We start from the raw sequence: 23,061 nt of genomic DNA on the forward strand, positions 1-23,061 counted from the left end.
GTTTCCATCTCCAAAATTGGAATGTTTGATTATAAATGATATATTATACTTTAATTGGTAAAGTTTCATCTCTTAGTAATACGTAAAATAATGGTGTGTCTTATAATTGATGGCTTATTGGTTTTGATGAAATAAACCTCATTTTTGACATATTTTTTCATAGGGGGGAATAATGCTTTTTTTGTTTTGTTTCGTTTTGTTTTTCGAGACGGAGTCTTGCTCTGTCACCCAGGCTGGAGTACAGTGGCGCTATCTGGGCTCACTGCAAGCTCCACCTCCTGGTTTCACGCCATTCTCCTGCCTCAGCCTCCCAAGTAGCTGGGACTACAGGCGCCCGCCACCATGCCTGGCTAATTTTTTGTATTTTTAGTAGAGACGGGGTTTCACTGTGTTAGCCAGGATGGTCTCGATCTCCTGACCTCGTGATCTGCTCGCCTCAGCCTCCCAAAGTGCTGGGATTACAGGTGTGAGCCACCACGCCCAGCCTGCTACTTTTTACTTGATGTGAACACTTCCTATTGTTGAGATTCTGTTTGCCATGCAGTCACTGAAATTTCTCAAGGTCTTGATTTTCAAAGGGAGTTTTGCAATTAAGCTCTCAGACTATCAAAGCCAACAGTGGGCATTTCCCTCATTCAATTTCTGTGGATATATGTGAAAACATAGCCAAAGATATTATTAAATATCCACAGAAATTATTAAAACCACTACATTTAAATTTATTAAAATATAAATATTAACGAATGTCACCAGTTTTTAGATTACCAACCAAAAATCTGAAGTACCCACCATATAATTACTTCAATTCAGTTTTACTTATTTGCATATCTTTATATCAAGCCTTAAATGATTTCATCAAAGCAAATAAAATAATTTATTAAAATGTGGTGATTAGGATAATGTAACATCTATTTTACTTGGAAGATCGGTAATAAATGTCAATGACTTTAAAAGTTTTAAGTATCTTCTCTTTCTTAAATATTAGAGAAAAGATTGAGCAGAATGACAGTTAAGCCTTAGATTTTGTGTAAATGCCTACCTGATGCAGAGTAAACCATTTTCACCTATGCTTCCATCCTTTGTTAAGTTAGGAAAAATAACATTTTTCACAGGAATTTACCAAGCTTTCCTTGAGATGAAATAGTATTATGAACAGAGCAGGTACTCAATAAATATTTTGGAATGAGAGAATAAAGAATTGTAAGAGACCTAACGTTCTATGAATTTTTAAAAATATTATTGCCAGTTAGCTTGAAAATATATGACAGCAGACAACTTAAATTCAAATTACTAGAAGAGAATAACAATATATTTATATCATTATTTATACTTCAATATGTATTTACATTTATATTCTTTTGTATTTAGCAGTCATTAAAACATTACATACATGTATATATATGCACATATATATTTGAATATGCACACATATGTATATCTTCGTTTAATACTTTGCCAGTGGTTGCTACCAATGAGAACATGCTCTTGGGTTTGATAATCAGTTAATGATATAAAATGTACATCGTATGAGAATAATGTAAATTTTTCGAAAAGCCAGTGAAAACATTTATGATATCTCCTTTCTTGTCCTTAAGCCAAACACAGCCTATCTCTAAGGTAGTACAAAAGGATATCACACAATTGGCTAGAGAAAAGACTAATATAATTCTTCTTCTAAGAAAGCCTGAATTTAAACACTGAAAAAATGCAAGAAGTATTATAAAAGAATGAGAGAGTAGTGACTGAGAGTTTAGGATTCAATAAAGTACACATCACAATGAAACTTTACTGAAAATGGTTTAAAGTAAAGGACACACGGAGTAAGTAATTGAGTAGATGAATTGAAATATTACTGAGATATAAGATGTCACACCTAGGTAGAGTTTATTTTCTTGTTTTCTAGAAACCCCTTAATCCACCTCGTTTCCTTCTGACCACTATTTCTTGCCACTTCAGTGAATGGAGTTCAGAATGTTGTAGATTTCAGGTCTTGCAAAGGAAAACAAAATTGCTCAATTAGACTCTTGAGAAAGGCTTCATTTGTCATTGTGAATTACTTTGGTCGTTGGCTACTCTTAAGGAGGAAAAAGGAAAGGGAATGAGGGATCATACTCTGTGAACAGGTCAGATTAAACTAGCTAGAAGGGTTCATAGTGTCATATATATTGTTAAAAAAAAAAAAAGAAAAAGAAAAAGAGAGAAAGAATCTTTGATAGCCGATAACTTAATTATCTGCCACTATCAGTTTGGAAGGGCTTTTAAACATGTCCAAAATGTCTACCAAATTTTCAACAGGCGTGACAGCAGATTTTTAAGTAAGAATAAAAATGCAGCAATCTTTCTAGAATAAAACCCTGACAGACTATGATTAATTACCTTATTATAGTTGCTCACATGACAAATGTACTTGATCACTGTTTCTTCCTGGGAATAGCTGAGCTTATCCAGAGGCAAAAGTTGAAAGGAAATGAGAGCTAACTAGTAATCTTAAGTGTAATACATCAGCATTTCTATAAAAGTATTCAAGAAAACCTTATCAATTACTGTTTATGTCAACAGAAAGTATTTCTTCTATTCCCTCATGATATAACCTTTTTTTTTTGAGGATTTATTTAAGTGATATAGATCCCTTTTTAAAAGATTGTGAAAGAAAAATTGTAAACGATTGTAAAAGAAAAAAAGATTTTTCTTTTACAAGTTCTGTAAGGTATCCAGCTTTAAAAAAGATCCTCAGGTAGGTTCCCACCCTAAGTTTTAGTTGAAATGGTAGCCACACATACTTACATATACTCCTAACATAAAGTTTTACTTATTCAAATATTTTTATATGAAGAAATGACAATTCAGAAAAATAGTGGAATTAAGAAAACTCAGTGGATGGTAAAAATGTTTAACTACTGAGTAAAACATTTCTCAACAAGTTTATTTAAAGAAATACTTATTTTGATTTCTGAATTTCTATCATTTCATTTCTGGATTTGCATAAGCATGCTTCTGTTGGAAAATATGCTCAGGAAGTCAAATGCATTGACAAAACATTTATATTGATTTTTATTCCACTGTTTAAGGATGAATTGTAAGTAAGTCTCCTGGGTTTCATAATTTTAAATAATGCATGTATAAAGCTAAGGATTTTGGTCATTACTTAGAAATTTAATGGTAGGTTAGGTTGCATTGTTTTGCATTATTTTTCTTTATTTGAATGTAACACAATCTAGATCATGCTGGATCATTCTTTTATTATTTCTTTGAAGAATTGTGTTTCCTGAGTAGGTTGAGTGTTTTATAGACAACACATTAATAGTCAAATACTTCTGAATTGTCAACACCATATTGTATATTTCTTTATATACCAATTTGGATAACTGGAGTTAATGAGGCCAAATGATGAAAACTAGTGTGTTATGTTCAGATAGTACATGATGTAGGGAGATCCAGCTATGAAACTATCACTTCAAAGCGGTCAATACAGATGCTCAATGAAGCTTAGTTTTTGAAATATTATGTACCTAAGAAACACAATGAATGACTGTGCTGAGTGAATTTTACAAACCTATAGTCTTTTCTGCATTTCATTAATTTTCTTAGAGTATACTGTGTTAAGGCAGAATGTATTACGTGTCAATAACAAGTGTCTAGTAATTTTTGAAGTGTGGATTGTGATCCATTAGTGAATTACCTTAACAGTTCAGATGTTTATGACAAGAATCAAACATAGAGAATAGAAAATATTGTGTCCGGAATTGGTGGGTTCTTAGTTTCACTGACTTAAAAAATGAAGCCGCTGACCCTCGCGGTGAGTGTTACAGCTCTTAAGGTGGCGTGTCCGGAGTTTGTTCCTTCCGATGTTCAGATGTGTTCGGAGTTTCTTCCTTCTGGTGGGTTCGTGGTCTCGCTGGCTCAGGAGTGAAGTTGCGGACCTTCGCGGTGTTGCAGCTCATAAAGGCAGTGTGGACCCAAAGAGTGAGCAGCGGCAAGATTTATTGCAAATAGCGAAAGAACAAAGCCTCCACACTGCGTAAGGGGACCCGACCGGGTTGCCACCACTGGCTCGGGCAGCCTGCTTTTATTGTCTTATCTGGCCCCACCCACATCCTGCTGATTGGTAGAGCCGAGTGGTCTGTTTTGACAGGGCGCTGATTGGTGCGTTTACAATCCCTGAGCTAGACACAAAGGTTCTCCACGTCCCCACCAGACTCAGGAGCCCAGCTGGCTTCACCCAGTGGATCCGGCACCGGGGCTGCAGGTGGAGCTGCCTGCCAATCCCGCGCCCTGCGCCCGCACTCCTCAGCCCTTGGGTGGTCGATGGGACTGGGCGCGGTGGAGCAGGGGGCGGCGCTCGTTGCGGAGGCTCGGGCCGCACAGGAGCGCAGGGAGGGGGTGGGAGGCTCAGGCATGGCGGGCTGCAGGTCCCGAGCCCTGCCCCGCGGGAAGGCAGCTAAGGCCCGGCGAGAAATCGAGCGCAGCGCCGGTGGGCCGGCACTGCTGGGGGACCCAGTACACCCTCCGCAGCCGTTGGCCCGGGTGCTAAGTCCCTCATTGCCCGGGGCCGGCAGGGCCGGCCGGCTGTTCCCACTGCGGGGCCCGCCAAGCCCACGGCCACCCAGAACTCCAACTGGCCGGGAAGAGCCGCGCGCAGCCCCGGTTCCCGCTCGCGCCTCTCCCTCTACACCTCCCCGCAAGCTGAGGGAGCCGGCTCCGGCCTCGGCCAGCCCAGAAAAGGGGCTCCCACAGGGCAGCCGCGGGCTGAAGGGCTCCTCAAGTGCCGCCAAAGTGGGAGCCCAGGCAGAGGAGGCGCCGAGAGCGAGCGAGGGCTCTGAGGACTGCCAGCACGCTGTCACCTCTCACTATCACAAGTGTAAGAAAGGTTATTGTTTTATGTAACTTGTGTTTCAGTTCAATATATATGCGTATATTCATATATACAAATGTGCTTACAGGATCACATTACACAGTGCATTTCTTTCCTCTGGGGTGTAGCCAAAGACTGAAAATCTAGGACGGGAATCACTGATTAACAAAGTAGCAGCAGATAAACTGAGCCCACATTTGAGACCTTAGGTAAAGTTTTCCTCTCTGCTGTTCATCAGAACCACCTGTGGAGGTTTTGAAACATACCGAAGAATGTCTCTGATTATACCAATTAAATCCCAAACACTTGGTGTGGGATAATATTAATGTGTTTTGTTTTTGATTTAAAGCTCTCCAGGCAGTTAGGGTATGCAACTAAGTCACAGAACCTTTGTCATAAAGTAGCCATCATATGTTAGAGATATATTACATTCTATGATTACACAAACTTTTATCTGTGTACCAGTCAATGACAGGAGTATCATAAAGACAAGTAGTACAATTAATTGATCAAGAGTGTTGTAAGCATTGGAAACATTAAGAATGCAGTAATTGATTTTCCATCTTCTTTGAATTAAACATATGTTAGCTCTAGTCAAACAGCAATGAAACATGTTTGGTATTTTTGCTTTCGGTTATTGTTTTTAGGTTTTTTTGGTATGTTAATTCATAATTTCATCTTTAATTTTTTTTTTTGCTATAGGTCAAGTTTTCCTTTATCTGACATGTCCACAATTCTTACAGTCTCTTCTTCTTTTTTAAAATAGTCAAATCTGATCCTTTTGTTTGATAAGGCAAAAGACAATTAAAACTTGCATTATAATACTACTACAATTTCTACTATCAGCACCAGGGTGTACAGAGGAGTAAACTATTTCCCCTGCATTATTTTCATCATCATTATTTGGTGCCTATTGTTTTGTGCATCAGGTAGTTACATTGTGGAGATAAGGGCAGCATATACAAAGTAAACAAGTAGATTTGGACTTCAGTGTTCTTTTTCACTTTGTGTTGTTTGTTTTGTTCTGCTTAATTTAGCTGCTCTTTAGCTTGTAACTCTCAAAGTCAGTGGAAAGTCAAAGTCAGAGAAGATCTAAATGATATAAACAAGTTTGACCAGCCCCAGTGATGTGTATAAGTTTGACATCTATTTAGAATGTATGAATTGGACCAGGACATGCAACATTAACTTTCCAGCCTTATTCCTGATAGTTTTCAATAACATGTTAAAATTCAGCAGCATGTGTTGAAATATAAAATGAACGCAGCATAAATTTAAAATGAAATAATTTCGAAGTTTGTATTTTAATTACACAAAAGTCTTCTGATTTTTTTAAATTTTTTTAATAGCCAGGGTATCACTATGTTGCCCAGGCTGGACTCCAACTCCTGAGCTCAAGTAGATCCTCCTGCCTTAGCCTCCCAAAAACCTAGGACTACAGGCACACACCATACCCCATGGCTTCTGCTATTTACTCCTCAGTCTGTTTGGCCTTTGTGTTTTTGGATTCATGTTAATTATTTTTAACTGATATATACTTCATGAAAGATGAAATACTGGCATGGTAATTTCAATAATTTTTGCACTACAATTCCTCTCTTTTATTAAAAGTAAAATTATCATTATAGAATTAACTACCAAAAATACAGTGTTTTGCCCAACATTTTAAATGTTACAGTCCCAAGAATAAATATGCTAACACTTAAGTTATTTACTTTAAATCACTATGCTACAGAATAATTTATCTAAAACAAGGTTTTTAAGTATGAAAAACATTAATTATGATAATAAAATAAATGTGTGAAGGTAACCAGGAGAATGTGTTTCCAAGTTTGTATTTAAATTCAGCTATGCAGATATATAATATTTGTAAACTTATTTCTGTGAAAAAAAATCCACATGTACTTATTATTTTAAGAAAGGTTTTTGCCCTGTCACCCAGTGTGTATATATATATATATATATTTTTTTTTTTTTTTTTTTTTTTGAGACACAGTCTTTCTCTGTCACCTAGGCTGGAGTGCAGTGGTGCGATCTCGGCTCACTGCAACCTCCACCTCCCTCCTATGTTCAAACGATTCTCCTGTCTCAGCCTCCCAAGTAGCTGGGACTATAGGCGTGCACCACCATGCCTGGCTAATTTTTTGTATTTTTAGTAGAGATGGGGTTTCACCATGTTGGTCAGGCTGGTCTTAAACTCCTGATCTCAAGTGATCCGCCCGCCTCAGCCTCCCAAAGTGCTGGAATTACAGGCGTGAGCCACCGTGCCCGGCCTTTTTAAATGACAACAAAAAAATACATTATATCTTTGCTATGAAACATTATTTATATCCAAACATTATTTGAAATCCATATGATCTGTCACTTTGCAGTTTAGCTCCTCCATTAGGCAATCATTTCTTCAAGGAATATAATCTTAGTTAACACATATTTGTCTTCATAACTCTAGGGCCCTCCATGGTGTTTAAATGAGAGAGTGAAAGAAAGAAGAATTTAAACTTTTGTGCTCCTCAGCAGTATTATATTTAAGGATTTTTACATATCAATATTTTCTCATGCTCTCAAAATGTATCAAAGAAAGTTAATAAGCATATCTGTTTCTGGGGGATAATTTAACCAATTTTACACTTATGGCAGCATCTAGGTATGCAATTACAAATAAAATTTTCTTGCACTTTTTAAAAGTGCAGTTACTGTTTACCTGAGTTGTAAGAACTATAGATATCTGATGAATTTTGCCTTGGGTATGCATTTTTGCTTATTTTGGCACAGTAGTGAGTCTCCTTATCAATAGTAATGATTTCTTACATTTCTCAACATGTCCCAGTGGAAAGATCTTTGAAGATTATCTATTCCGACTGCCTTCAATATATAGATCAGGAAAGAAAGTACAAAGAGGTGAAATCTTGGACTTCCCTGCATGGACTTTCCTATTTCGCTTCAGAAATAGGCCTCCATGAGCACATATTGTTTTCTGTATTATATCCTTTGGCTTTTTATGACCTACTATTTCACCTGATAACCACAATATTATTGTTTGACAAATTACATATTATTAGACATTTCCCCCCCAAAATAACCTATCCCAGTAGTCAGCAAACTATGACTTTGTAAAAATAGTTTCCTAGTCTCTGTCTTATACTATGATCTAAATAATGTGTATCCTATGAAGAGACAGTTTAGCTATGCATACAAGTTTGTTGCTAAACCTTGTGCAGAAACAGAGACTACACTTTAAAAAGGCAAACACTTTTTCTACTTCCAGCTACTTGGATGTTGGACCTGAGAGGGGTTAGGGTGACAGTAAAGCCTCAATTAAAGTGAAAAAGAATGGGTTCTGGAATAAAAGAACTCAAAGGGCAAAATAAAATATGAGAAATGCTTTTGGCTAGAAAATTAGTATCTCCTTATCTGAGAAGAGAAGTCCAGTGGGAATCAGGTAAATGTATAAAGGAAAATTATTTGGTCTTGTTTTAAGTTTAATAATGAATAAGCCCAGTAGTTTAGGACTTTAGAGATTTTAAAACCTGAGTGCAAAGTGGGAAAAGAACAGAGTGAATTTTCTGAGTGAAAACGAAGAGCCTCATCCTGAAAGGATCTGTGTGTGTGTGTGTGTGTGTATCGAGGGTGTACGCGCCCATGTTTACCAGAAACAGAGGCTGGTGATCAATGTCCATCGTGAAGCCAAAATATTTTTATTTAAATTTTAGCACTAAATGTGCATATGTCACAAGAATTCTGTGAATATATTAAATCATATTTTAATTGATGTTTTCGTGAAGAATGTGTTGCTTTTGAAAGAAAGAAAAAGGAATGATGATCTCCAAAGTAACCTGAAAAGACTGTTGAACTAGAGATCAAGAGCTATGGGACGCTAACCAAATCTCTAGACTTCAGCATTTCACATTTAAAACATGAGAGCTGAACTGAAACATACCTAAGTTCTTCCCAATCTTAAATGCTTATATCCAAGCATCCAAAAGCTGGGGGCAGTAGCAGGAGGAGGGTGGTGGCAGTTATAAATAAACTGTAGTAGGGGAAAGTAGAAATTGTTTCTACTTTTGACACAGGGTTTCTATAAGAACCAGCCAGCACATCATGTTGGAAACATAATCCCTGATGATATCACTATCACCATCATAGTCCAAACAATATTGCAATTTATATCCTGGTAGGCTACTGTGGTCTGGTTAGGAAATTGATATACTATTTAGCTTTCTCCAGTGACTGCATTTCAAAAAAATAGGTATACACACAATTAAATGACATGTTTAACAGATTCAAGTTACATTAACTGTTTTTAGCTTTTTAAATATTATACCTCATGTCTGTAATATAAATTTAATTATGGTTTCCATCCATGAGGGCAGTGATGGTGTACGTGACATTAAAAGTGACGGTTTGTTAGCAATATCATATTTTACAGAAAAGCATTGTGAGATGTGTGACAATAATAAATAGTTATATCAAAAATGAATTAAAACCAGTATATAAATAGGTTTCTGGTTTTAGGAAACAGCCTGGCACAGTTAAAATCATACTGCTTCCTGAACACAGTTTAGACAGTCAGACAATATTAAAACTAAATACTTTATCCATTTAATGTAGCACTCCAAAAAATATATATAGTATTTAGCTTATTATAAAATAATGGAAGAATCTTCTTATATTAAAATCTCACAGAGTGCCAATATTTGTATAATCATGGTAATAATAATTTAGAATATGCCCTCTCACAAGAATCTAGGACAGTCTACAAGTAATAAACAAAAAAAAAAAGCAATCTGGGCTCACTGCCCAGATTATCTCAAATATGTATAATGGAACAAAGAAAGAAAATAAATACGTATAAGCAAAATCACTCCATGAAGGAAGAAAAAATGGAATAGTAATTGGTCAAAATTGTGGTAGAAAATAATTATAGGGTGCTCATGAATCTCCTTTATAAGGAGCTATGTGTATCTAAGAATCTTTTTTTTTTTCCTGCTTTAGAATTCTTCAGAAGTCCCTTTGAGATAAATAGAAAAGAAACAAAGGAAGCTACCTGTACATCTACCATTTTACAACACAAGAAAACTGCAACCGACGTAAAATGTGCAAATCTGCCTTAACCATGTTAATTGGAAAATCAGCATATTCCAATTAGAAATTATTCCTCTCAAAACAGACATTATGTAAAATGAATTACATTTTTATTGGTAAATAGCAATTTGTTTTACATTCCGAAAATTGCCTAAAATTGCTCTCTAGTGTCCTATTGATGTGACGTTGCAGTTTATTGAACCACAAAACACTTTTGCTTTTTTCAGTTTTAATTTGTTTAATTTTAATAAAATTTTGTTTTGTTTGAGCTTTACCAAGTTAAATAACCAGTCAATAAAATAAACCAATATACCCTATGTATTCAATATTCAACTCTCTTAGATTTTATTGGATACTCACTTAACTACTGATTTTTTGTTTTCCTGGTGATTAGTTCAATTAGTCTTTCATTCATCTATTTATTTATTTTATAAAAACTATTGAGTTTCTACTTCATATGTAATACTGTGCTAGGTATTGTATTAAAATGATAAATATAATTCCTGGTCACAAGGCAATCAAAAAATAGTAGACAGTAAAAATAAATAATGTAATGAGGGTTCATAAGCTCTAGTTTTCAATATCCAATACAAAACGTAGATTTCCAAGGGTTATACCAGAGTAAGCAGTTCATGAGTGCATAGATGTAATTATATTGGAATTTTAAATGTAATTTCAAAACATTTATAACCCCAGTAAGGTACTCAACTAATATTTCACACGTTAGACCTTTTGAATGCGTACCCTCACACTTCAGTTGACGTAAACTACCCCTGTTTAAAAGCTCACCTCACCCCTAGGAAGGGATCAATATGCCCTATAGGTTTTGGCTACTTTCTCAAATTGGATATGGGTGGGAACACAGGAAAATATCCACTTGTAAGGATCATAAATGCTGTGTAAAACAGAACAATTTATTTAACTTTACCTCCTAATTTACTAGGATAGAAGAGTAAAATGTGACATTTCCAGTCTTACCACAGACCTGTACTTGTGCTTGTAATTTACAAACATCGTAATTCTTTATATACTTTATTATTTTCACTGCATTGTTACTGAACCTGATTCTAAACAGACCTGTTTTTTAAAATTTTTCAGGAAAGTAAATATGGATAATATGAATGATACTGTAGTAACACCAGAAATAATACATTTGTAATAAGGATGTTTCTTTTTTTTTTTTTTTTTTTAAAAAAAGTTAGTGCAGTTTATTTTATTTTTTATTTATTTATTTTTTTAGTACTGTTGCTTTTATTTGTTTGGGCTAAATTAATTATTAGTATGACAGTTACAAAATGTTCATTTTCTACTCCACTTTTTATGGGGTGGGGGGAGGGGGGAGGGATAGCATTGGGAGATATACCTAATGCTAGATGACGGGTAATAAGGATGTTTCTAAGCTCTTTTGGAAAGTAATACAATTCCACCGATATGTTTTATTTGATACATTGTATGCTGGTGGCAGGAAAGAACTGACAAAAATAGATGTCTTCAACTCAATAAAAACATATTTGCCACCAAGGCATCTATAAAGGTTCTTTTGACTATGCATTTTTGGAAACAACATTCCATTTGATTGTGTCACATCATAAAGATCTCCGGGGTGCAAAGGAAAATAGAGGTTGGAATGAGAATTGTGACTGTTATCCACCATGTCTCATTTTGTCCACTGCAAAATAGAAATAATATCCCTTAGAAACTAATGGCATGTTTTATTTCTTTCTGTTTTAGGTAAGCACATTAATCATTCCAGTGTAATCAGACTGCATCAAGGTAAAACAAGAAAAAGTGGTGAAATTATATCTTATAGCAATGCTCGATATATAAATATATATGTGGTTTTGAAAATAATGTTTAACATCAATGTTCTTTTTAAATTTTTTTCAACTCTCATTACATTCACAGGGTACATGTATGGGTTTGTTAGATGGGTGCACTGCATGATGCTGAAGTTTGGAGTATATTGATCCCCATCACCCAGGTAGTGAGCAGAGAGGCTAATAGGTAGTTTTTCAGCACTTTCTTCTCTTCCACTCTCCCTACTCTGGTAGTCCCCCATTATCTGTTGTTCCCATCTTTATGTCCATTTGTACCCAATGTTTAGCTCCCAAGCTCCCACTTATAAGTGAGAACAGGCTATATTTAGTTTTCTGTTCCTGCATTAATTCGCTTAGGATAATGGCCTCCAGCTGCAACAATGTTGCTGCAAAGGGAGTGATTTTGTTCTTTTTTATGGCTAAATAGTATTCCATGGTGTATGTGCATCACATTTTCTTTATCCAATAGACTGTTGATTTCATGTCTTTGTTATTGTGAGTAATGCCGCAATGACCACTATTCATTTTTGTGTTTGTTTTGTTATGACGTCAATTCAATAAACTCAATCTCTGCATTATATGGCATTTCTAAAATATTTATTAACTGCTAATGTTATTAAAGGATTTATTCTTAAAGTAAGAAATGCAAATTAGAATAAATTTTAAATGCAAAACTATTTTGTTAGCAATGTGCAAATTTATATTTTTGCAGCACATATTGCATCTAAAAATAAAATAAAAAAAGAAGTGATTTTCAAATACAAAAAGATACTTCATATACATATCGATTTTAAAGAATGAACAGTTTGTAAAGATCATACATACAACAGAAAAAATTGAGGACTATTAATAAATATTATTTATCATTCTGAAGATCAGTTATAAACATATAAGGAATAAACTTTTCTGCAAAAAAATGAATTAATCATTTCCCTAGGGAAAATATGGATTGTCTGTAAAATTCATAACATTGGTTTTTGTAAACTAAATTAAATTCTATTTTAACATGCTAGTTTTGCATTCACAACTTAGAGAAGAGGCCAAGTTTAATCATAGTTCTGAGGAAACACACGTTCCAATGCTTTCTAGAAATATGTGTAATATTTAAATTAATATATTCTAAAAAATATTTGTTCTGCTTCCAAAATAGAAGATTGCTTATAAGTCTTTTAAATTTAGCCTGCTTATTTGATGCTTAAGTTGGAGGCCAGGAGAATTCAAGTTTGTAGAAGCATATTCTATCCAGTACAGGCAGGCATTTTTAGAGATGCAAAACCAAAATTAGTTCTTTTTGCAACAAAGTCCTCAAATTGGTAGTTAAGGAACCTACATGGCTTTAGAATTTTGTACTCTTGAGTCCTGCAATGCGGAAAGGGAAGGCAAAGGCTCATTATCTCAGAAAAAAAGGACAAAGTATTTTAATTAATCAAGACCCATCATCATTCATTTATAATGGTTTGATAGTAAATAATAATTTACTTTTATTTTGATGATTATACATTATGCCACATCTCTGGGGTCCTTTGTAGTAAATGGTCTAATAAAACACCATGAAAATGAAAAATATATGTATACGTGCTTTTACCCAAACAAATAAAAATGTAAACCAAAGAAATAAAATCCTCAACAGCAAAATATCCTTTGTCATATTATACATCAGCTTATTTTATTGGCTTTTGTCATTTTCCTTTAAATAAAGAGTAGAAAACACTTTTTTGGCATAAACTGTTAGTTGGATTCCAGTTAATTGATGCTTTACTTAATGTAAGCATTCTAGACTGCATGATATATGTTCCTTGTCCATTTGAGGCTATACTTTGAATGTAAATACCCAACATTATGAGTCTAAGATTGATAGTTATGTGATTTAGCAACATCTGTTGTTGTTTAATGTACTCCAAGCAGATGCTCTTCCTTGATATTTAACATACAATTTGACTTACTCTTATGATATAAACCCTTACCAGAAGAATGCTATTGTTATTTGAATATAGCTATTAGTATTAGCAATTGTATATGTCTTTGCTCAAACAAATGACTGTAGACTGGGTCAAGCATCATTAACTTCTATAAGAAAGGCAATGGGCAAACTGTTTGAATCACTTACTTCTTAGAATGACAGAATTCTTTCATGTGCCAGGGCATCTAGAGTCATTTTTTTCAATTAGCAATTTTTTTCTTTTAATGTTCTTGGAGGATTAATGAAAACACAGCAATATGAACTATCAGAATGATGTTCTTTTCTGTGTTTGTCATTGTGTTTTAAACCTGCCACATTACACAAAGAGTTGTAATGAGAATAATACCCGGAGACAGACACTACTGTTTATTTGATTCTCTATTCACGTTTCCTAATATGCCGCAAAACAATAAAAACCTACATAATTGTAACTGATCCCGTTGTTTCATGGTTTATGTGAGTACTCACAGGGATTTAGGATAAATATAAGAGTCATCATCCTGAGGATTAGAGAATTCTGATCAAGGTTTTACTGGGCAGAGAATATCTTTGAAATATAAGCAAAAATGTGTTTGTCCTAGGAAGGACATACAATATATATAATATCATAATAGAGATTGCATGCACTGTAACTCTAAGAAGACCTTGATGTCCTATAATGGGATATGCATCTGATTCCCCTTTTCTGAGAAAGTCTCTTATTCAGTGTTAACAATGCAATGATATCTTGTGACCTTTTCTATGCAAATATGAACAATTTGAGGCTATCACAATCTCTCATGCATTGCTCCTTAAAGGGACATTCTTAATTGCTGTTATAATCTCAATTTTATTTTAACTTCCATTGCCTATAATATCTTCCTTGAAGCTTGAAATTAACTTTTCTTTTTTCAACATTTTATCCTTTCCTATTTTGGTAAGCAATGATTTTACTTTTCCACCAAAGTTTTAGGGGGTTTCATTCAGCATAGACATGATTAATTCAATATGATAAAGTATATCTTTATTACTCTATTCTATTAATCACATTCACTGAAAGAGAAGCATGTCTTTCTTTTCTAATTATTTAGAAAGCAGCTTATCTAGTACTTACACCCCATTTCCAAATAGTGGGCAGAATCAAATTATAGAAACAAATATCATTTCTTACTTATTGTTTAACCTCTGGTTCAAGCACTGATTTAAGTTATTTATTTTTGTAAGGGTAGGGAATGGCTGTAAGTGTGTGGCGAATATAGTGCTCATTTTTGTTCCTATTTGATAGACCTCTTTCAGTGATTTCTTCTTAATTATTTAGAAAGACAAATGCATGACTCTAGGACACAATTCAGCTATGTTTTCTTTTTTGTGTGTGTGGCAGAGTCTCTCTCTGTTGTCCAGGCTGGACTGCAGTGGCCCAATCTCAGCTCACTGCGATCTCTGCCTCCCGGGTTCAAGCAATTCTCCTGCCTGGAGACTACAGGTGCGCACCACCATGCCTGCCTAAGTTTTATATTTTTAGTAGAGATGGGTTTTCGCCATGTTAGCCAGGCTGGTCTCGAACTCTTGGCCTCTAGGGATCCTCCCACCTCAGTCTCCCAAAGTGCTCAGATTACAGGCGTGGGCCACCACGTCCAGCCTCAGCTGTTTTTCTTAAACTAAGAATCAACTTTGGTTTCCAATAACATGTTCTTCATTTCTTTCTCAGACTTCAGCAAATGCATCTTTAACATTCATATTCTTAACCAATATTTCGTTTAAAACAATGTAGGCTTTTTTTTTTTAATCAAATCCCAAAGTTACTTCTACATTTGTATTTGTTACATCAGCTGACCACTGCCAGGTAACCACATCTTATTGTTTATATGAGCAAAACTGTTTTCTTTCACAGTTCTGGGAGCCGGAAGTCTGAAATTAGTTTCACCTGGGAAAAATTAGTGTTCGTGGGGCTAGGCTTCCTCTGGAGTTTTAAGGGAGGAATCTGTTCCTTGCCCCTCCCAACTTGCGGTGGCTGCTGGCATTCCCTGGCTTATGGCCCCATCACTTCAGTCTCTGCCTCCATGGTCACTTTGCCTCCTCCTTTTTTCGTGGTCTCCCTCTTCCACACTCTCATTAAGGACATTGTAATGGCATTTAAGGCCGACCCAGATAATCTGGGATAATCTCTTCATCTCAAGATCTTCAATGTAGTCACCTCAGCAAAGACTTTTTTTCTTATAAAATAACATTTACAGGTTTCAGGAATTAAGATTGGACGTCTTCACAGAACATTTTTCCAGCCTACTACCAGAGCCATTTTAGAATTCTGCCTACCATATTCCTGAAAAAAGAAAGCTATACTATATTTTTCAGAGTACTTCAGGACTAGTCATATTTGTTTTATTAATTCCCTTTAATCATGGAATATAGTATAATGTAAATAATTATAAATATATGTATAATAGAGCATTACACAAATAGTCTAGTTTAGGCATAGCAGACATTTGTCATTACTTTCATCTCTAATTCATTTCAAGTCCACATTCTCACTTGTTTGGAAATGATGGCAGTAGGGAGGAAGTAGCACAAGCACCCTGTTTTTGCCTTTCTTAGACAACTATAGCTATAATAGATATTTGATAATCCTTTACAAAGTAAAGAATACAAAATAAATATGTAGTTGAGCGATATATTTCCCTCGAAGTCATACTTAATTTTTTTTCTTTTTAATCTTATTTCTTTTGTAAAATCATATTGATTTTATTCTCAGCCAATTACTCAATTATATCATCATAGCAGTCATAAGTCAATATTTGTATTATAGAACCTGGTTCCTCCACTAACTACATCTGTGGCTTAGTTTCTTTTGTTTATATTGGAATAATACTTACCCAACATACTCATTGTAAAAATCCAATATCGTATGACTTCTATTTTACTAGTGTAATGAAACATTTTTGTCATTTTTACCTGACTCATTATAATATTAATAAACATGACACCAACTTTTTACATGTTTTAGCAAGTGAAGTTTTAAGAAGAGCTTGGACTGTAAGCGAATGACTACAATGCAGTATAAACACCGAAGTGGCATTGAGTTAGTTATAAAGTTAAAGTAAACCCACAGCTACACTGATTTTCTATTTGGAAGAAATAGTGAATACTTTGGGAAAGTTCCTGGTACTATTTTAAATATATGAATACAAGTTAGAGAAAGCAATCCTGTAGAGGTTTTATTTTATCTTTATACCCATTGAATTTGGAAGGAGATTGCATGATGAGAAAAGATTCCACTTCACTGAGTAAAAAGTGTGAAATATGTTGCAAAACAATGTGTATTTTTATTAACAATTAACATTAATTTTCTCAATCAGATGCACTAAAATCTACCAACAGTACTGTTGTCCCTGGAGACTTTTATAAAATATCAGTATGTTAATTCATTTTAATTTCATATGCATAATATGCTTATTGTTTATGATTGATTAAAGGACATTGTTACAGAGGTAAACTTCAACTCTTTCGTTTAGAACTCAAAGTGAACAATATCATCTGTGAATTATTTACATATGTAATTCACAAGGATTTTCATAAGAAGTCTCCTTTTAAAAAAAGTAGCATACAGATTATTATATATTGTTTATTGAAAATTGTCATGTATACAAAATATTTATTATATTTAGTATATAAGTAACACAAATGTAAAGAAAACATTTTCTCACTGATCAAAATATTTTGATTTCTGCATATATATCTAAATATATTAATATTTTAGTCCATGTGCACAATGCTAATTCTGAATTTTTATAACTACTAAGAAGGAAAATAATGTTTTAAGCACTTACTCTGTGCCATGTACTGTGATACAGAAACTTTATTTGCATTACGTCAATGCATTCTTGCAATTATATTTTTAGGAAGAAAAAATATTGCCACTTTCCTACTTGAGTCATAGCTGTAGGAAACTGACTATTTGGATGTTTACATAGATTCATCTTCTATTAGACACTTGTCAGTCATCTCTAGCTTATATCAGAGAGGAAAAAGTAATACAAATTTTTCTGGTTGCCTTAAGAAATTTATTTAAAGAAACACATTAATTAAAAAAATGAAAGTAAACCTGGGCAAATTTGAACTAGCTATTTTTGGACATGCATGTTTTTAAGTAATAACTGAGTTTAATTCCAAATTATTGCAGATTAAGGGGTGGATTGTATTGTTTTTCATGGTGGAGAAGTTTTTGGAATGGCTTCTTAGTATACTAAACTGTGATAATCAAGATAGCTTGAGTATGGCCAGTTTCCAGTGAGAATTTATGCTACTCCATAAAACAAAATGTGGTACAACATAACTTACCTACAAAAATGAGTATTGCTATGAAGTTACATGATACACCATCTGATTTCCTGTGTAAACTCATAAAATTATTCAGTGATCTACTTTTCTTAATTTGTCTTCAGCAAAGTAAAAATGAACGCAATTGTTTAGAGAAAGCCTATGTAAATCCACTTTTCCTCAAAAATGAAAATCTAGGAATAAAGCAGCTATTTTAGAACAGATTTCTGTGATTGTTTGCATTCTCAGCTCAACTTTGGATATGCCACAGTAATATATTTTTATTATTTTCCTTGATTTTAGGCAAATCCATTATGTAACTGAATAAATGGCCTTTTTTTGAGAAGAAGGCCATTTATTTCCCCAGAAGAATTACATATCCATGTATGAAAGCTTCATACATCTAAGCTAACTATGTTTTTACACTCAGTGCTATCAGCTACTTATGGCTATACGCTTATTGATATCATTTGCATTTAAGTGAGATGATTAGGTCACTCTTTTATGTTTGCGTCTTTGTTTATTGAAACAGCACTGTTTAGGATTTGTTTGCTTTAATGATTGTAAGCATGTGATTCTCCCTGAAAGCAATTCTTTTCTGTAAATGAATATTTTGAAAATGAAAAGTAATTAAAGATTAACAAAAGTAAGCAAAATGTATTTTTAAAGCTCCTTAATTATTATTTAAGACACAATGGGCATTTAAGATAACCAATCTTCTGCAGAAAATTTTAAACCCTGTAGCTAATTTACATATTCAGTGAATTTATTGAATTCGTTCACATTTGACGGGTGAGGGAATTGTGGCAGAGAATTTAAGAGATTTATGGAAGGTCACTCAGAAAATCAGTGAGAGTCAAAAAGGACATGGAAAGCACTTTTTGTGTATTCTTGGTGGTGATACTCAGTAGCTGAAAATGAATGCTGCACTGAACCACACTTACTGATGGGATTCTGCCCTCTCCCTCAGAAATGAGAGTCCAGAGTGGTACCAGTTGCTTTTCTGGGGCGTGCTAGGTAGCAAATCATTTTCACAGGTCTCTGAGGGAATGCTTATGGGTTTGGGGAAATAACCCTCTAATGTCAAAGACAGTATTTATTTTTGCTTCCTTTGTATTTTTGTAGAAGTCTTAACTATTTCATCCCACTAATCTCTTCTCACTTCACTATTCTGTTCATTCATGCAGGTTTTACTTTCTGTTAGGTGATAGGCAGTATACATCACGATATTATCCATCCCCTTCCCTGTTTCCCTTCCCTTTAGTTTGTTCATTCACCTTGCCCAATTATACATTAATAATACATTAACGATTAACAATACTTTGAAAATAATCTGAAAATATTTCAAAACTTTTTCCTTTTCTGATAGTAATTCACCTTCTTTTTTCTGTTATATTTGAAGCCAGTTAATTAAATCATGTTTGTAGAAATGCTTCATGCAGTTTGTCCCACAAAGTCGATGTAAGATAAATGACAATTTCTGCCATTTCTTTATAGCATAGAGGTAATTCCATTAAATAAAGATCAGAAACTTAATATTGTAGTCAAATTGTGATGTAGCAAATATTGACATTTTTAAGCTACATATGGCAATTCATTGTCATTATTATTAGTATAAACAAGTCTGGACAATGCAAGTCTGGACAATGTAGTTCCAGAGAAACAGGTCATAGAACACGTATATTAACTGTTGTTGGATCCCATTCTGTTTCTCTGTTCTGTTCCACCAAGAAATCAAGAAGCTTGTGAATTTGCTGCCTGTTGTAGGAGCAATGAACATACTCATTTACTGACTCTCAAGTCTAAAATAGGAAGGGAGAAAGTATCAAGAAATACAAATCTGAGGAATTCGGGTTTACAGAGTGATAGAAAGACACAGGGCTGATAGCTCCTGTATCCCAAGCATCAGGAACTCTTGGAGAAAGAGAAGAGAGATCACAGATAACACCACGATTAGGGATTTAGTATGAGAAATGAAAGAAACACAATGTAATTTTATAGCCCAGCTACTACCAAGAAACAGGACCACATTATTTGTAGCCTACTTTTCCCAGAAAAAAGAAAAGAAAACTTGAGGAAACAGCAATAAATATTTCTTTTGATCAGACCCCCACACATTTGCTAGGTTAAATTTACATTAGTGTGTATATATTGCCTACAAGCTGTAAGCTACTTGAAGGTAACACAAGGCTTTGGGCAGATCCCCACACATCCTGATTTATTTCTTGCACTTGAAGCAGAGCATCTTGGCAATAGAAAGCCTTCAATATATGGTGAGTTAATAAGTGGCAAAACACATTTCTGTTTCAAATCTAATCAGAGATAAAGGAAGGAAGGCTGCTTCACAGAAGTTTGAGTTAGGAGTGTCTAGTTTGGATTCCCAGAGTCATCACTTGTGCATAAGCTAGAGCAAGATAAATGAATTATGCATATCTTTCTTCATTTGTAAAAATTGGTTAATAAACATAACTCAAGGCAATTTGAACAGGAAAATATAATTATATAAATAAAGGGCTTAAGTATATGTTAAACAATCAAAGTGATAACTGAAAATATTTGACTGTGTACAGGAAGACTCATGTAAATTTCCATTGGCAAGGAAAAGGGTTCCTTTTCCAAAATATGTATCTAATTGCTTGATATCTGAAATTTTTTTCTGGAGCTTCAATTACAACAATCCTCAGTAAAAAAAGAAAATAATAATAACTTATTGATAGTAGTGAGTCTCATTTATTATATAGGAAACTGATTTTATTATCTTCGATTTTATTTATTTTATTATCTTCGATTTTATTACTTTCTTTTTTACTGCAATACATTATTAAAGTATAGAACGATATGGGGTCTATAATGAAAAAGGTATGTCCATAGAGAGGAAAAATTGAATACGTGCATAAAACAAAGTTTTGTTGATCTATTTTAAATAGAAGTAAATTAGTAGGGATGCATTTGTACACTGTAGCCCAACAAAAAAACTGATCATTCATTGGTTGTCTAAATCAGAGATAAATTTAAAATATTGTTAATTATTTAGGGACAGACCTTGTGAATGTCAAGATGTACATATGCTTCCAAGTTATAAGGAAATCATCAAACACTGTGAAGATCATCCACAAGGAGCTCTACCTGTAATCAAACTAGGAATGTCTTGCCTTTGTGAGTTACCGTCCCCAAAATAAATTGACTAAAGTTTGATGAATTTTATGAGCCTTCCCAAAGAGACAGCTTTTTATTTCGTTGATTATCTTTGTTGTCCTGTTTTCTATTTTATTAATTTCCACACTGATCTTTATTATTCTATTTTTTGTGTATAATTTTTTCTTCTTTTTCTAGTTTCTTAATATGAATGATGTCATTGATTTGAGACCTTTCTTATGTTTTAATGAATGTACTCAGTGCTATAAGTCCATTCCAAAGTACTGGCATTTTACCCATTGTGACGCCTTGTTTTTCATTTGCATTTAGTTATATATATGTTTACTATTTAGTTTTCAATAGTTGGATATTACCAAAAAACTTTCTGCCATTGTTCAAAGAATAGACTTTATATGACTTGAATCTTTTTAAATTCAATAAAATTTGTTGTATGGCTTAGCACATGTTCTATCTTCATAAATGTTTTACAGGTACTTGGAAAGAATGTGTAATCTACTGCTGTTGGATGGCATATTCCCAAAATTTTGATTACATTAGTTGATAAGGTTGCTCAAGTCTACTATATTTTTACTGATGTTATCTTAATTTGTTCTGTCAATTATTGGCAAAGGAGTTTTAAATTTTCAGACTGTGATTATGGATTTGTCTATTCCTCCTTAGAGTTCCATTAGTTTTGCTTTATGTATTTGAGCTTACACTCAGTACACATGCTCAATATTACATGTGTAAATGCTTAGTATTTTTATGTCCTCCTGATGAACTGATACCTGCATTAAGAGCTTATATTCTTCATTCATGGTAGTATTTATTGTTCTGAAACCTATTTTGCCTGATATTGATATAGTTACTTCATGTTTCTTTCTTTGGGAGGGGGACATCACACATCAGGGCCTGCCAGGTGGTAGGGGGCTAGGGGAGGGACAGCATTAGGAGAAATACATAATGTAGATGACGGGTTGATGGGTGCGGCAAACCACAATGGCACCTGTACACCTAGGTAACAAACCTGCATGTTCTGCACGTGTATCCCAGAACTTAAAGTATAATAAAAAATTAAAAAATAAAACATAAAGTTTTACATATTAAAATAGTTTTAGATTTACAGAAAAAATTCAAAGATTGAATGGAGAATCCTCATGTATTCCGCATCCAATTTCTTCTGTTATTTACAGCTACCATTAATATGTCACATCTCTATCAATAAACCAATCATGCTAGGTTATTTTTAACTAAAGCCCATGCTATATTCAGATCTTTAGTTTTAATCTAGTGCTATTTTCCTGTTCCAGAATGACAACCAAGATGCTAACATTATATTTAGTAGTCATATGTCCTCAGGTTATTCTTGGTTGTGACTATTTCCAGCTTTCTTCTATTAGTGGTAGTGTGCTGTGTCTTAGTTTATCCTATTTGTGTCTTTATAGTTGAAATATGTTTCTTGAAGGCAGTATATAGTTAGGTCCTGATTTTTATCAATGTGATAATCATTGTCTCTTAACTAGGACAATCTTTGCTTTTTAATCATTCCTATCTAATATGATTATTTATTTGGTTAAGTTTATCATCTTCTCATTTTGATCTATCAACTTAATTTATTCTCTGTTCCCATTTTCTTCTTTTTTGCATTCTTTTGGATTTGCTATTTTATGACTCCTTTTAAATCGCTTTTTGGGTTTATCATTGAAACTCTTTTAAAGTACTTTAGTAGTTGCTTTAAGATGTATAGTTTACATCTTTGATTTATCACACTGTACTTTTAATTAATATTATGCCACTTAATATAAAGAAAAAGAACCCACAATTTCATACTTCTTCTCTCCTAATATTTGTGCTATTATTGCCATTCCTTTTACCTTTACATAGTTATAAACCTTACACTGTATCATTATCATTTTTATTTT

The 23,061-nt window shown here is 34.0% G+C and overlaps 1 protein-coding gene across 6 annotated transcripts in view; it reads left to right on the plus strand.

The window, feature by feature from the left end:
* Positions 1-23,061, plus strand: part of CADM2 (cell adhesion molecule 2) — a 1,121,146-nt gene that overhangs the window by 537,483 nt on the left and 560,602 nt on the right. Inside the window, exons 1-2 of one of the 6 annotated variants that reach the window (XM_054551667.2) lie at positions 3,170-4,858; positions 11,666-11,707. The exons of 4 other annotated variants lie outside the window; for them this stretch is intronic. In XM_054551667.2, the coding sequence (XP_054407642.1) occupies positions 4,306-4,858; positions 11,666-11,707 (595 nt within the window). In that variant the 5' untranslated portion in view covers positions 3,170-4,305. Of the gene's footprint in view, positions 1-3,169; positions 4,859-11,665; positions 11,708-23,061 lie in introns of those variants that run through there. One more of the 6 variants, XM_054551668.2, reaches the window with a different exon arrangement.

The sequence above is a fragment of the Pongo abelii genome, chromosome 2 (genome assembly GCF_028885655.2).
Source record: "Pongo abelii isolate AG06213 chromosome 2, NHGRI_mPonAbe1-v2.0_pri, whole genome shotgun sequence".
Classification (NCBI taxonomy): domain Eukaryota; kingdom Metazoa; phylum Chordata; class Mammalia; order Primates; family Hominidae; genus Pongo; species Pongo abelii.